The sequence below is a fragment of the Aulonocara stuartgranti genome (assembly GCF_965226115.1).
Source record: "Aulonocara stuartgranti genome assembly, chromosome: 1".
Classification (NCBI taxonomy): Eukaryota; Metazoa; Chordata; class Actinopteri; order Cichliformes; family Cichlidae; genus Aulonocara; species Aulonocara stuartgranti.
The window spans coordinates 23,487,473-23,504,662 of record NC_138939.1 but is presented as its reverse complement, the minus strand read 5'-3'; the positions used below and the strand labels follow the sequence as shown (position 1 = coordinate 23,504,662).

Sequence of the window (17,190 nt, the reverse complement as noted above, 5' to 3'; positions counted from 1 at the left end):
TCTGGCAGCTGCTCTATTCCCATGTTGTTGCAGTATATGAATGACTAACCTCGTATTGTAGATGGATTATCTCAGTTGTTCTCCTGACTGAAGTTTGGTCCATTCACAGCATCCTGCCATGCAATTGCATTTGTCCCCAATCATCGGGAACCCTCACGTTAACTTTCACTGCTGTTTAGTTTTCTGTCTTCATTTATGTTGGAAGTGATAGCAGAGCTGTACGTTTGAATTTTTCAGAAATCTCTCAGTCAGAACATGCTATATATATTTAGGTGGAAACTAGCAAGCTAACTTCCTGCTAACTTCTAACTTTGTTAAATGTAATAAATTCTGTTTTCATGGATGCCTGGATGTTAAACTTAATTGTTACACCTGGTAAATCATCAACCCTGATCATTTTATTAAAGATGAAAGAATTTAGACAGTTTTTAACTCTCAGTGATGCCTCAGTGTTCGTTTGACAGAGTTTTGGACCCAGATTACTCCGCGAGGCTCCTGACTACAGTAGCTGCAATGCTCCGACAATCCATCAAGCGGTGCAGCTTCGTAGCTTACCAAAGTCGAACTAAAACATTTTTTGACGGATCTTTGAGCACCGTGTACAACATAAAATCGGTTTGAGGTCAGTACAACCAGAATTCATACATAAGGTGCACTGGATTATAAGGCACACTGTCAATTTTTGAGAAAATTTAAGGATTTTAAGTGCGGCTTATAGTGCAGAAAATATGGCATTTGTAATAACTGTAGGTTTTACATAATTGGTAGATTGATGCAGTCAGTGTTTGTTCACATTGTTGGAGCAAAATTTCTAGATTAACAGTTTAGGTTTGTTAATTTTTCCCCTAAAAACAGAGCAGTGCACGGTCTGCACTCACTACATTTTTACTATAACAGATTAACTCTGTACGGTAAATAAAAAAGGCGTGTGAGACGAGTTACGTTTGATGTGTGTAAGGATGTGAATGCATTTTGTCTGTGTTGTTGCCATCAGCGCCTGACTATAAATCAGCGGCCCTCAGGCGGTGGGATTGCCCAGCTCGTGGCTCCATGTGTAATTACAAAGCTGACATTTAAACAGCAGCAGCAATATTTCACTCTCGCCAGTGCTGGACGCAGAGTGGTCTACGGATGGAGTAAAAGTTTTCCAAAAAAAAAGACAGGAGAAAATCAATAAGAGATAGAATGCATTCTAATGTCGTGTTAATGGACCCACATATTAATTATTCAGCAGAGGCCATTTTGTCTGCTCATTAAAGTGGCAGCTGAGATGGGAGAAGAGGAGAAATGTGCAGCATTACTCTGCCCTGCTCTGCTCCAGTAGCATTATTACTACTTCCTGATATCTGCACGTCGCTAGAAACACAACATCTCTGTGTGTTTGTGCCGCTTGTCTTCTCCTAACACTGATTTGTATCATATCACTAATGGGTCTGTTCTACTTATGTCATATACTGTTTCTTTGGGATGTTTTTTTTCTCCATGTGTATGCGGAAAAAAGTTGATGAATAGCTGAATGGCATAATACACCAATCAGGCACGACATTATGACCACTGACAGGTGAAGTGAATAACGCTAATGATCTCTTAGTCATGGCACCTGCTTGTGGGTGGGATATATTTCTCACTAGTGATGGGATTTCCGGCTCTTTTTAGAGAACCGGCTCTTTCGGCTCGGCTCACTAAAAAGAGCCGGCTCTTTCGGGTTTGAACCGGCTCTTCAGGTTGTTTTGTTGCTTTAATTAATTTATTATTAACAATGATTTAAAATTATGCACAAAAGGAATTACTAATGTAAAACAAAAAGTGGTTTTATTTATATATGTTTATATATAAATATATGCGGTGGCCCCAAGAGACAAAGCACGTACAAACTTGGTACTTGCTGGCTTGTGGGCCCCTAGGTAACAAAAGCTCAACACTGCGCCTAGCCTAAAACAAAATAGTGTTTTGGAGTTTTTACGTGTTTTGGAGTTTTTACGTGTTTTGGAGTTTTTACGTGCTTGGTCTCTAGGGTACCGTAAATATACTTTTATTTATTCACTCCACAGAAACTGTAATAAATAAATCATATAATACAAAAACCAACTATTCACATTTCAACTTTTAAATATTTACATTTTCAGCTTTTTCCTTTTAAACAAATTTAAAGTGAAACAACACAAAACACTGCAAACCAAAATTAAATATAAATTAAAATATGAAAACAAAAAGAAGATGCACATTCTCTGTCATATGGACCTGCATGAATAAACTTTCTGAATCCTTTATCATCTGCAACTGAAAATAGTTGTGGATGATTACTATACCTTTCTAATGTGACGTTGTTGTCCCTGGCTCTCTTTCTCTGTCTCTCCCTCCCGCTCTGTTCCTGTGCTACTGTGACTGTAACTACCGCCTCTCCCCCCTCTTCCCAGTGCAAAGCACAAGGCTCGCATGCGGAGTGAAGTGGGAAAAAAGTGCGAGAGAGAGGGTGAGAGAAAGAAAAGAAAAAAAACCCACGGCTCGCGATAAGGAGCCGGCTCGCGTCGTTCACTTCAAAGATCCGGCTCTAAGAGCCGTTTCGTTCGCGACCCACGAATTTCTCACTGATGCACGTGGGGAGTGAAGGCTGACTTGTGTGGTCTGATCCAAAAGACTAGCTGCTGTAGCTCAAACTGCAGAAAACCTTAAGGTGAATTTTGCCGGTTGTGATTGAACGGTGTCAGAATACTGAGTGCATAGCAAATGTCAGGTCTGGTGCTACATGGCTGCAGACTAGTCAGGCTTCAGCCCATTGTTGCGAAATTGCCAGTAATGGGCAGGTGAGCGTCAGAACTGCACCACGGAGCAATGGAAGAAGGTGGCCTGATCTGATAGATCATGTTTTCTTTTACATCACGGGGATGGCCTGCTTGGTGCAGGTGTAGCGCTTACCTGTGGAACACCTGGCACCAGGATGCACTATAGCAGGGATGTCAAACACAAGTCCCGGGGGTCAGAATTGGCCCGGCAAGGATTCTAATCAGATGGTAAATATGAAAGAGGGCATGAATTTTGGACTTTTAACTTCCTTAGACTGACAGAAAGGGGAGTTTCTTTGATACAGTTCACTTAACATCAAAGTGGGCGTAACACGGCTCGTGATGTAACGTGAGTTTGACATCCATCAAATATTCTGTTTGAGTCTTGCTATCCACGTGGATGTTGCTTTGCCACATACCACCTACCTAAGTGTTGTTGCAGAACATGCAGACCCTTTCATGGAAACAGTATTCCCTAATGGCTGGGGTCTCTTTCAGTATGATAATGTGTCCTGCCACAAAACCAAAATGGTTCATAAGTGGTTTGAGGAGCACAACAGCAAGTTTGAGATCTTGACCTGGCCTCCAAATTCCCCCGATCTCAATCAAATCGAGCATCTGTGGGATGCGCTAGACGTCATAGAGGACTTAAAGGATCTGTTGCAAAGGTCTTTTGTGCCAGATACCACAGCACACCTTGGGGGTCTAGTGAAGTCCAAGCAAAAGGGTGACCAACACAATACTACCCATATGGAAAAGAAATAGTAAAAACTTATATGTGATTACTCATGAAAGTGGCCACTTTCGCATTACTTTCATACATTGTTTTAGTAAGTGTCCAAAACATACAAGTTTCATTATATAATTTTCCAAGGGATCTTATATCTGTTTTCACTCTTATATGCTTTTCATACAAGTTTCACACAAGACAGATACAAACTTTATAAGATTTATATATATCTTTTCCATATGGGTAGGTAAGTGGTCGCACCTCATTGGTGTATGATGTAACTGTAACGTAATGTAACATTTCACCTCAGTCTTAATACTTTGAATTATTTGTGTGAGAATGTTTTTGGTGAAAGGGCTCATTGTTTCAGTTTTTTCTAGTTTAAAAATGTGCTTTCTTCAGTTGCTACAGCATCACATTGCTGACAGTTTCATTATGTTACTCGGTTAACTCTTACATTTCAAATCTGAAGAAAGAAACGTGCACCATGTCAGGGTCGTTTTTGAGAAGTGTTGAACGGCCATAGATAAATGGCTGAGGCAAAGTGAGAAAAACAATAAACTAACACAAGTTCTGTGTCAGGTGTCATGCCCACCAGAAATACTAGATTAGGTAGAACTAATCAGGTAAATTATGTGTGCGTGTGTCAATATCTGACAAATATCGATCCTGAAGTTTTGTGTGAATCAAGTTTGATCTGTAACTGAAATGTACAGGCTGCAATTGTAATATTGCGAGCACATTTAATGCAAGGATGCAAGTGGTTGATGAGTTTGAAGGGTACTATTGACAGGGTGGGTCAATAGTTAGAAAATGTATGTGAGGCTGGAGTTGTGAGACAGGGGGTAAAATTAAAATTCCTCTTTGGCCTGCTGTCAACCTGCGTCTGCTGACTGCTCAGAGGAGCTGCTGCGTGACAGGATTCCTAATGACACTGCAGCAGCCGTTTGCCACCAATGGCTTTGAGTTGATTTATTTCTCCTTTTACAAGCACCCCCCCCTCCCCCCCCCTCGACACCTTCGCAACCCACCCAGCGCTGCTCCTCCTTCTTCCTCCCGACATCGCCATCCAACCATTCAGTTTCTTTCTCCATCTTCCTCTCCCTCTGCTATCAAAGACACACATATATACTGTGTCCCCATGGGATGCTGTCCCCTTTTCAGCACCATGCCAGTGGCAGGGAACATCTGTCTTTAGGTCCCCCCTGCCACACAGTGTTAGGCTCAGGGTAGGTCGCTCACTCCACTGGCCAGTCTGGAAAGGCCTATGGGCAGAGCAGGGCAGGGCAGGGCTTGGAAATGAGGGCACTCAGGCGGAAACTTGTCCCCAGGTCTATCCGGCTTTGCCTGCCTCGTGCCATTTGTATCTGTTTGTGTGCAAGAATTTGCAAGCATGGAGCGTGATTTTGTAGGTCAGAGGGCACCAAGGCATCGAAAAACAACTACGGGCTGCTTCTGTGTGGCCTCTTGCTTTGTGTGCCTTTGCCTGACCGTCTCTGGTGCTTGTGTCTTTCTCTTTGACTTTTTGAAATACGCGTGTGTGTGTGTCTGTGTGTGTGTGCCACACGCAAGCCCGCACGTGTGTTTCCCATTCTCGCGGCACTGCATTACTAGCTGTGATGCATCCCCATGCTCAACCACTGTTTGACCAGTTTTAATCTCCTTACATTTAGACTGTTTAAACTGTCTCAGTTCAGTTAAGTTCCTATTTACCTAACCAAAGTGGAATGCTATCAGAGGCAGCAGGCAGCAGTCTGCCAGTCACACAGCAGATAGCTCCTTCATGCAGCGACAGCTCAGATAAGGGGGGGGGGGGGGTTAGTACTGTTTAATCAAACAGTGGAGGGAATGGAGAATGAGCGCAGGGAGCCTGGAAGGTTTGTACCATATATTCATAAATCCACCACTAGGTTTGTTTGCAAAGGCTTTCTTAAGTTCTTGCAAACTACCAGCTAGCTTCAAACTAGTGATTGACTAAATGAAAACCAACCTTAAATGTTCACTGGTTCAAGTATTTGTGGCACTGCTCTGTTGAAGAGAGTAAAAACAAAGTCAGCTCTAAAAACAGGAAGTTACTACTGAGTCACAGGCTGTAACTGCTAAATATATTATTATGGGTGAGCAATATAGTGTAAGATATTTCAAGAAAATTTGTGATAAAGATATTTCTGCCTGTATACTTTAAAAATACTTGATGTTTCACTGATGCTTGCAGCTTGCAGGCAGCATTATTTATAAATATAAGTAAACGATGAGCGTTTTCCATCCTTCTTCTCTAATGAGCTGCTGTCACAGATGTAACACTTCCTAATTTGAAGTCTAAATCTCCTGTAACAAGTAGAGATGGCACGATACCACTTTTTTATGTCCGATACCGATATCATAAATTTCGATATCTGCCGATACCGATATGAATCCGATATAGTGTGTTTTTTAATCAATTAAACTTTTAATATCTTGCTGCTTTTTGTATAAGTTCATACTCAAGTTAAAAAACAAAACAAAACACTAAAGCTATTCTGTTATACCTGTATGCAAAAAATACACTGCACCCAAAATATTTCATAGTTCAGCAACACTGATCGTTCTAATAAACTTAAACCTACTCCATCCTCCCTATTCTGGTATTTTAAAGAGTAAGCAACCTAACTAATAGGGTTCTAAAACTCCCAGCAAAAAAAAGTGTGGGAACCACCGACGTAATCAACTTTAATTTGATGCAGTGTGGAAAAAAATGCACAGAAATCAATTAATTTCGAAGAATAATTAAACAGATTCAACATCTTTCTTCAACAGAATTGCAGACTGCACAGATGGTATCTTCCCAAAGGAAAACGTACTATAGCTTACTAGGGTATATTAGACTTAATAGTTACTATATACAGTAATGGACTTCTATACATTTTACATCAGATTAAAACTTTGGGTGTAAGATTCAAATAAATATTTATTAAAAGCGAGACATTTTAAATGAGAATAAGAAAGAAAAGTATGTCTTTGTGCCCCCTTTCCACTGTTAATGCCCTATCGGCCCCCCTGGCTAAACTCAGCTACGTAGAAAAAGATCCTGGTGTAGAAAGTAATAATAAATACATTCTAACAACAGCTTATCAAGCTTAAACGTGCTGCTGTTGTTCAGCTGCTGGTTTCCTCTTTCTGGCGCGAAGTGGGCGATAAACAAGAGAAACGGACTCGCGACAGAAAAGCCGATCAGCTGATCATTGATCAGTTTCATTTTCATCAGTTTCACGTTAAGCTTTCTTCAAAGCTTAACGTGGGAATGCTTTACAAACATTCAGAGATGGACTTACACACTTGCTTTACTTCTCTCTGGGATAACTTCCTCGGAGATGAAATGCCGGATTGCTAGCGAGGCTACAAATACGCACAGCCACTCTATCACATGATGCATACTGCTGACGTGCTACCGTTATTAGCCGAGTTTTGTGAGGTGCTTTTTTCATATTTAATGGATCGGATTACATTTTTTATTTCCCTCCGATATCTGATCCAGTAATTTACGTCAGTATCGGACCGATACCGATAAGTAATATCGGATTGGTCCATCTCTAGTAACAAGGTGCCACCATTACAGTGCAGTAATAGTAATGACACAGCATTATATTCAGTGACAAAGCACAAAATGAATAGGAATGGGCAGTGTTCCCTAAAATTTAAGTAAAAGTATAACATAAATGATTAAAACTCTAAGGTAACACTAACGTAGATATGTAAGTCTTCAGCAGCCTGCACAAACTTGTCACAAACATTTTCTATCTGGGATGTTTTATCTTGAACAGCTTTCTAACCATCTCCTTATGGCCCACCTTTACCACCATCCATCCATTTGCTCTTCCTTCATTGGAGCTCAGCTAGCAAGTCCTCCATCGATGTTCGGTGGGGGTCATTTGTTCACGTTTGGGTTGCCAGCTGCTAGTATTTCCTCCTTCACAGCCTGGTTCTACTTAACTGTGTTTATATTTAGATCAAGTGATAAAATAAGCATGTGAGTGCTGTGCTATGTTGGTTGTCTTTGTTGGGTGGACCAATGGAATTATTCATAGTATCAATACCAACGCTGGTATTGTTATTAAATCAAAACTAGTGCGATCCTGCGGGTCTATCCTGTAGCTCTGAATTCTGTTAAATTTATATTATTTTGTAACGAAAAAATTCTAATTCAAACATGCACTATGTTGTATTAACCAGTTATTGTGGAAAATAGAAATCACAATGATCATTTAAATGTGGTCAGAACTTGCAAATTAATGATTGTTAATCAGTCATGACACATTGCTCCCAATACATGAGTTGCCTTTATAGGTTAAAAGTACCAGTACTGGTATCTGCCCCTGCATTTTCTTGATATCCGATCGATACCAGTATTTGTAGGCTGACACACGGCTCTCGCTCTCAGACATGCCCAGGCTCCTCTCATTGTGTTCACTAGGGAACTTGAATGGATGACATTGCTATAGCAATGTTATGGTGATGTAACCGTTTTATATCCCATAAAAATTTATACCAGTGGTAGTGTGAATGATGTGATATGGCAGTATAACTGTATGTGTTCTTTTTGTCTGTAGTTGAATAAATATGCTTTGGTTGTAGCTGTACTCAAAGCACTTTACATTGCTGAGACACTACACTATGTTTTACACAATTCTGATGTGTAATTTCACTTAATTTATTTTGAAATTTTATTTGAAATTCTTCCCAGTTTACATGTGTAATCAGCAGCATTTTGTCAGGTCAGTTGCTTCCTGTTGTTTAACAGAGTCAGTGTTAGTGTCGTGAGCTGCACCAAATAGCTCTCTAACTCCTCCCTCAGTCACTCCATTTCGATATCTGTAACCGCCTCTCTCTTTCCACATCCATCCGTCCGTCTCCCCCACCCCCCCACCCCCTGCCCTTTTCCAGAGGTGGGGGTATTTATCATCTTTATACCTGGAGGTTTGAGGGCCGTGCATTGGCCTGATAGATGGGCCAGCCACTGATGTGCAGCCACCTCAGGAGACACAAACCAGACAGCTATTTAGTAGCTGAGCAAGACACATCGCTTTTCTTTTATTGTTTTCAAACTGCACGGATGTGTCTGTGTTTGTGTTAGTGTGGGCGGACAGAGGGAGATTTAACAGGGAGGAGGAAGAAAAAAAAATACAACAACAGATGCTTCTTAGCTGTCCAGAAAAGTGCAACACAAGATGGGCCATTATCCATCTACAGTGTCTCACTATGTTGTTGACAAATCAATGGCTCTGTCGGTGATGATTCTGTGTTACAGCAAACATAAAGCACTCAGACAGTCTCCCTGCCTGCTATGGAGACTGCAACAAGGGAGCACTTGGGGCAAGGGTACTCATAGCCAGGAGGGGTGTGTGTGTGTGTGTGTGTGTGTGTGTGTGTGTGTGTGTGTGTGTGTGTGTGTGTGTGTGTGTGAGAGAGAGAGAGAGGGAGAGCACATGCAGTCAGCTCGTGTGTTTGTGTCAGTGCTGGCAGAGATGGGTTTCGTTCAGCACATTTGTGTTTTCTTTGCTCGTGTGCAGGTGTGAGAGTGAAAGTTTAATGTTGATGCACGCAAGAGCTGCTCATGAAAGCTTCATGCCATTGATCACATTTCATGAATCATACATATTATTGCTAAGGCAAAATATTAACATTAATTAGAAAATGTCTCTCTGGCTGACATTTTTCTGGTTTCTAGAAGCACTTAAGGAACCACAGCGCTCTAATTTTAAAAAAATTTATACGAATCACTCTTTTCAAAAGCCGTCTGCACGTCTTTAATGTCAGACTTGACCTCTACCTGATTGAAGCGTTCTAAGTCATTATCCTACAGACTAGACATCTTCAGATGGGGCTGCATCTCAAGAACCACGGCTACAAACTGCAGCTGAATGCTCTACAGCATAATAATCATATCTTGCAGGCATATGGTACATGGCATTTATGGTTAACATGCAACATGCATGCTGAGACGAGGAGGCAGTGTGCTCCAGTGGGCTCGTATAAAGATATCATCTTTGTGTGGTAAACTGGGGGTCAGAGATGGAGGGATGCGATGTAATGAGTTAGCTAAGATGTGCGCCATGACTCCTAAGAAAGGGGGAGGAGGGAGAGGCTGGATTTGATTGACAGGTAGTCTCAAAGCCCCTTGTGGCAGGTGCCAAGGCCAGGTCACTGGGGCGAGAGCACTGTTACCCATATAGATTTAAACGCCTGACTGCTGTTTTCATATGCCTCGCTTGCTCCTCGGTACACATTCCCAGTGGTTTCTGATCTGAAAAAGGAATAAAGAAATTTAAAAAAATTCTTTTTTTTTAAAGCTGACAGAATTCAAAAGAGAAGAGAGGCTGCTTTATTACAGTATTATATTTTCAGGGACAGTTCAGATTGATCAGTGCAGAAATTGTAACTGTTTCTCATCTGTTGTCTTTGCTTGGATGTTAAAAGGCTCCACAGACACAAAACTCATTCGTCAAAGCTGCAAAATTATACAAAACTGTGCAGTTATGTTAAAAATCAAAGCAATAATAAGAATGCAGAGTACAGACACATGTGGGCTACAATAAAAAGCAGCTGAGCCTATAGCAAAGATGTTGGATAAAGTGTTCAGCTGCGTGTCCAGTACGTGCTACAGAGGGTGGTCACAGCTATTCGTCACGGTCAGGAAGGAGACCTCCGGTGGAACTGTGAAGAAGTGATGGTGGTAAGCTATCAGTTAAAGCTTAGTAAAGATGAGCTTCTCTAAACCCTGTACCATGGACTCACAACACCTGATAATGGGCATTCAGTGGACCAACCTCTCAGAGCAATGCTAACATAAACTTCTTAAAGAAGTAGCTTAGCCTCATTGCATCAAAAACTCCTCCATCCCAACTCTTGCTATCCGGAAAGATGGACAGTGCTCCCAATTGTTAGCTGATAACGTAAAGGCGATACTATGATACAGTTTCAGCCATTATTAGCAATAATCAGGGACAGCACACTGTTAGGATCAGCATTTAAAACATCGCTGTGTACACTGGAGTCTTCAGACAATCACTGTTTTAATGCTTCAGAAATGCTAAACCAGCCAAGATTCATTAATGGAATTAAGCTCAACATTATGACTGTTTAACACATGTGTTGCTTACCATTACTGGTCTCATGTTTTGGATGGGGTCACCGCAGACATACTCACCTTCTCCTACCTGCATTATGATGACTCCTACAGTAAGTACTGCCATCAGGCATTGCGGGTGCTGGAGTTCACTTACTGACATTATTTTATTGTAAAATGTATTAACCCTAGCACTAACATTACAGACAGCTTAGCCACAGAGTGACTGTTAAATGTCAGTTAGCTTAACTTCACCAGCATTTCTCACTGGTATTTCATCTTCATTTATGTGTTTTTTTAATGGATCCTTGGAACTACACTTGAGTGCAACACGTGGGAGAACAACTACACTGATTTTTTTGTCTTTTTTCTTTAGTTAAAAGAACATCGAGCCCTTTTAACTCTCAGCGGTGCCTTTTGGATTATTTGCTTTGAAAAGTCAAGGAGCGTTTACTCAAAAACGCTCCTTGCGGACGCCAAAAAAATCCTTTGTCCAGATTTTTTTTGTCTCCATCATGATTTGAAAAAAATAAAAAAAATACTGAAGCCAGGTGAGTTTTGCTTGGGAAGTTAAAAGCACTGAACAGTGAGCAGTCTAAAAAAACTGAGTTAACGACACTTCTGCAGAACAGTATCACTGTTGGATATAAATTCTCTGAAGTCTCCGTCCTCAAACCATTACCCTGCTGCCCAAATTACAGAGGCCACAAAGTGCATTGTAACATTAAGTAAAAAGAGACCAGCAGGGACAGGAAGTCGTGCTTAAGTAAAAGCCCCCTGAGAGTAAATCTGAATTCAGCAGCCCAGAGAGGGGAGCGAGGACGGGAGGGAGCTGAAGGGGTTAAAGGGAACACCGTCAGCAGCGGCACACAAGCAAGAAGTCAAGTGTCAACGGCGACAGGAAAAAGACGGAGGCTGCCCATGTGCCTATGTCTCCTCCACCCAACCCAACAACCCCCACTCTACTGCAGACAAGCATATGTGTGCTGACAAAATGACATTGCCAGGGAAGAGAGGGAGGGACAGAGAGAGAGAGAGGGAGGACCAGAAGCCTCGAGTAGGCCTGACATCCAGAACTCTTGACAGTTGATGGAGGCAGACTAGGCTCTCACACACACACACACACACACAACTGCCAGCCACTTCCCACCCTCGCATCCATACACATCCACCCCCTCTCCTTGCTTCTACCCCTCCATCCAAAACACCATGCAGAAGCCTTTTTCCTCTCCCCCTCCACTCCTCAACTGCTTCTCCCCATCCTTCCTCCCCCTGGCAGCACTGAAAGCAGCACTGACTCTCAGACACCCCCATCCCCATTAGTCCTGTTAGTGCATACATGCAAAATTACAGAGGACTACCCCCCAAATAATAATAATGGTAATAATAATATCGCTACAGAGCGATGCAGTGTTTATGCTTTTGTTTGGCCAGCTCTGTAGTGAAAAAAAAGTCTAAAAAATAAACCAAGATTCAAGTCAGAAACTATAATGTTGAGACACAGCTACTGAGATCAAACTCGCACAAATCTGCACAACAGATATCCACTGCCGTGATGTTTTTAAGCCAGGATCTGTCGTGTGGAGTAAACTAGACAAGTAATGGATAATAAGGGTCCGTTTTTCTAGTTGGAAGTCATTGGTAAAAAAAAAAAAAAAGCATAGGACAGGATAGCCTTTGTCTGTGTGCTGCTTGTATTTTTCTGTGTAGGAAACACAAAGCTGACATTTTACTCTCTAGCACGTAAGAGGAGAAGAGGTGAGGAAGACAGCGAGCACATATGTGTTGGCTGTAATATGTGTACAGTGAGGCAGACATCCACCCTGGGACAGTATGTCATCGATTGAGCTGCAGGAAGAGGCCTATTATCTCCAGCCATGGTTCAAGCGGGGGAGTCAAGTGTGTCATATATGTTGCCTCTAATTGGCAACCTGCCCTGGTGGAGGTTGACTGGTGCGAAGGCAGAGCTGCAGTAACCCAAACACCTAATGCTCTCATGCGCTCTCCTCTTTCACTGCTGCCTTTGCAGATGTTATATATTGTGCCGTTTGAAGCTTTTGAGTCACACATATTGTCTGCACTGATGGAGAATTTACAGATTTATAAAGAGTTTGGATGCAGATGTATTTTCAGAGCAGCAAGCAAGGTGACGAGCCCACTTTAATGCCGTTATTATTTTAGTGTACAGATGCGCATCTTACAAGGCTTTTGTGCCCGTGATTGTGTTATTTTGATTAGTAGACTGCACTTTGCATTCAAGCTGCACAATGTGAGGCTGCTGTTTTTTTTTTCAGCTTTATAGTTTGCTCTCCATCCCCAGGGTCGTTATTTGTTCTGTTTTTCAGACAGATCTTAACTATCTCAAGTTTCCTACCTCGTCTCTCCAGTTCACTGATTATGTGATGCAACACTGCCCTCTACAGGCGTGCAGAGTCAAAACACTTATGCACAAAGGAGAAAATAAGCCCATAAAGCGAAATAAGACATATTTAGCTGGTCAAGCACGATATGTAGATGGATGACAAAGGTGGAGAAATTTAGAGAGCTCAACAGGCACTTATTTACAGATTGGCGTTTTTATATGAATATATGATTTTCCACTTTTTTTTGGCTTTTTTTTTCACCTGCGTGGCCTTCACACTACACTCTGGTTGCTCTCTTATGCTGTAGGGACTCATTTTACTTGCATGGTTTGGGTCCACTTGTCCCCTCAAAGGGAAGGGTCACTGTGAATCAGTTTAAAGGTATTCAAAAAGATCATTTTTATCTGAGGATGAACCATTTGCATCCTCATAGGGGCGGTCACTGCCAAGATGACAATGTCTCCATCCATAGAGCACAAGCAGGTCAATATTAGGGCAGCAGAGCTCCTATGGCAGTGTAAATTGTGAAATATCTTTACTTTACTTTACTTTACTTTATTTATATAGCACATTTAATACAACAAAATGTTGGCCAACGTGCTGTATAAAGATTTAAAAAAAGACACAGTAACAAATAACTTCTCTGCAGTGTTGTTGTAAGGACCTGAAGATCAGGGTAAAGGCACACTGAAGCTGTGGCTCATGGTGGTCCAAAACCTTACTGATACATTTGATCTTTGTTTGCCATTTAACTTGTCATTTGTCAGTAGGAAGAGTATGTATTTTTGTAAGTGCAGAAATATAATATGCTTCTGGGGTTGTTGTTGTTTTTTTTGTTTTTTTGTTTTGCTTTAAAATTATTCTAATGGGTAAAATGTGCCATAAGTTTGTTTTTTTTAATCTAATCTCCAACTTTTTTGAAAAACTGCAATCTTTGTAAATGTTTTGTTGGCTGATCAGTGACTCACAGTGAAGGTGGCACTTCTACATTATACATGCAGAAATTATATTAGTGCTTTGCAAGGCAATTTTAAAAGTGTTAGGGCTTTTGGCTTAATTGGCTGCTTACTTAGAGGCTTTCTTGGCTTTGGAATTGATTTCCCGTCGAGAAGGCAAAGAAGCCAGATGATCCTGATTATAATACAAGCCCCCACATTATAGTAACAAGTACTTAGCTTCTCTGTAGAGGGAGTGTTCACATTTTTGTCATGGTTGAACAAAATTAGGAAACTAAAATTGACCAGTGGATTATCAGTGCTGGGTTTACAGTGCTGTGCAAAAGTTTTGAGGCACCCTTCTTTATATTTTCCTTGAAAAATGAAAAATAGATGCAGCAGTTTGTTGACACACATGGGAATAGATAGGGCAGAAACTCTCTCAGGCAAGCTTTCTTGTCATTTCCTTTGAGTAGTCTTCAGGAATAGTTTTCCAGGTTTCTTGATGGTTTGTGATCATAGTCATGGTGAAAAATGAAGCCTGTTTTCCAGATAGTGTTAGTGGACGGTAATCTGACGGTACTTTTGTGTGTTCCAGCCAGTGTGTTTATGCTTGTTTGTTTTTTTATCCTCTATTTGTCCAGTTTCCTCAAATATTTGCCAACATTCCTCTTTGAAAATCATCTTTTTGGTGGAAAAAAATATTATTTTGTGTTTGTCAAACTGTGCCACCTTTGGCATTTTTCTTAGATTTGACTGAAAAAATGGGAACAAATGTTGAGTTTGCAACAGGCTGCAAGTAAAAGAATGTCTAAAGATAAAACTGGTTCTTTGCTACATTGTCTGTTATCTGTGTACACATCACTGTTTCATCCCTTAAGTTAGTTGCTTTTTTTATGCCTAAATAATTCAGACGAGACTTAAAACAAAGAAAAAAGCAGCCAGTCTTCCAAAGCCACAAAAATGAAATTCAAAGTTAAAGATTTTCACCTTAAAAAGCTCAAAATGAAAACACACAACTGAAACAATATCTCTATGGCAACTACAGAAGACCAGAAACCATCAAACTGTGCAAATGTTTCGCTACAATACATGTCACTGACATCCACGATGTAGTGTGAAAACCAAGAACAGGCTTCATATGCCTCCTTCCAATATTCATTATTAATGGTGTTACTGTCTGCCAGGTGAGCCAAGCAGTACCAGGTTGGGTTCTTATTTCCTGATCAGTGGGGCTCCTAGCCACCTGCGTGCTCACAAGAATATTGTATCGTGACCTGACTCCAGCTTTAAGAGCACCACAGGTCTTCTTTGCTATTATCACCTCAGTGGGATCCTGTGCGAACAAGCCTTTGAAGCTAATAATGTCTTCTGCTTGGTCTGATATATATTTATATTGATTTATTTTGACATCACTTCACAAAGGCAAAGACGCCATCACCATGAACAACTTGTCCATTCCTTTGAGTCCCGAATAAATGATTTCATAGAATGTCTGCTTTTAATTTGTTAACTGAGCGCTTAAACTCAGAAAATTAAGTACCTTGTAATTTCTCCAAAGCCTTTCCATTCAAGGTAAAGTATTATTTTATAACAGATTATGATGTGTAAAAATGGTACAACTTTAAAAAAATAAAAAATACTAATAAGTTACTGATCTTTGCATTTCAATGTGAACAGTTATTTGTGCCAACAGTGGGCAGCAGCAGCAAACTGTATCTGAATCTGAAAATTGCTACAATTGGTTCAACTCTTAAACTTTAGCACCACTTCTGCTCTCATTCATAAGAATCACTCTTGTACACAAAACATCGATCTAAGCTACCTGAGAGATGAGCGTTTGTCTTCTATACCTGAAATTTCTCTTATGAACGCTTGCTGTAAGCGTGTGTGGGGGGCAGGGGAAGTGAAGGAAGTGAAACATCAGGGTGGCTCCTGCCAACTGCCTCTGGATGAAATGACAGAGACAGGTGCTGTAAAATCGCCCCTTTATACAAGACCCCTCTCTCACACACACATATTCATGAACACAGTGACACATGAAAGCATGCAGACACCCACTCAGCACACACAGCCTGCCAATTCACTCGGTTATTTCACTGCTCTACTTTCTAGCATGAGAGTTTCATGGCTGTGGTATCAACAGTATCTCTGTCGCAAGTGTGGCTCTGCATTCATAACCCGTTTTTTCATTTTACCCACGCTCGATGTCCGAGTTTGTCTTCAATTTCGATTTTGAGTAAAGCAGTCTTTGTGTCGAAGGAGCAGTCGTTGTGGTCCGAAGCTGTTTGCTTTCCAAAGATCCGTGTCGACCTTTGACCTGTGAACAAACTTGCTGAGAGGGTTGCAAATACTCCATTATCCCCATTGAGCCATCCCATAAACTTTCTCACTCTCAATTCTCCCTCCACGCCTCCACCCTGAACGACAATAGCCCCTTCTTAAGGCCAACACGGTCGGCTGGAACACACTTTGCAGCCTTTCAGTCGCACTTAAAATGACAGAAACGATATCACCCAGAGAGCCTCGCAGTTTTTTTGTCTTCTGCTTTGATAGAAAGAGAGGCTTAGAAAAGAATGAAAGAGACGTGTGGTGCTGTCAGTGGAGACGCTGCTAAAATATTTACCTCTGTTTATGCAGCAGTCAGTGAAGTCATCAAGGGTTTACCATCAAGCATGGAGAGCATTTAGATGAACTGCTGGTTTTTGTGTATTTACTTTTACACAGGAAAAATGATAGTAACCTGCTGATATAATTTACCACCATGGGTGTGTGATTATGCATATTTTTATCCAAATCATCAATTCAGTTCAGTTTTATTTATAAAGCACTGAATCATAACAACAGTCACCTCAAGGTGCTTTATATTGTAAGATAAAGACGCTACAATAATATGAACGAAAACCCCAACAATCAAACAAGCCCCTTGGAGCAAGCACTTAACTACAAGCTGTAGAAGAAAGGAATGTTTAAAGCCTGATCTCACAAGTAGAGAGGGTGTCTGTCTCCTGAGTCCAAACTGGGAGCTGAAGCTGAAGGCTCTGCCTCCCATTCTACTTTTAAATACTCTAGGATTCACAAGTAAGCCCGCAGTCTGAGAGTGAAGAGCTCTATTAGATTGATATGGAAATTAGAGATCATCCAGGCTTTTTTGTACTTAAGACATTTTCTTTGGTGTAACTATTTGCTGTGAATGTAAAGAAAACAGTCTGAAAGAATATATGTGTGTAGAATATTTAGAATAACACCTCTTTGTTTTCATGTAGTGATTTATATC

At 41.0% G+C, this 17,190-nt stretch overlaps 1 protein-coding gene across 1 annotated transcript in view; it reads left to right on the top strand.

Moving 5' to 3' along the window:
* Positions 1-2,962: 2,962 nt before the first annotated feature.
* The window catches only part of cdh15 (cadherin 15, type 1, M-cadherin (myotubule)), a 36,945-nt gene continuing 22,717 nt past the window's right edge, over positions 2,963-17,190 (top strand). Inside the window, exon 1 of the mRNA XM_082528513.1 lies at positions 2,963-3,011. Coding sequence (XP_082384639.1) covers positions 3,009-3,011 — 3 coding nt within the window. The 5' untranslated portion in view covers positions 2,963-3,008. The remainder of the gene's footprint in view (positions 3,012-17,190) is intronic.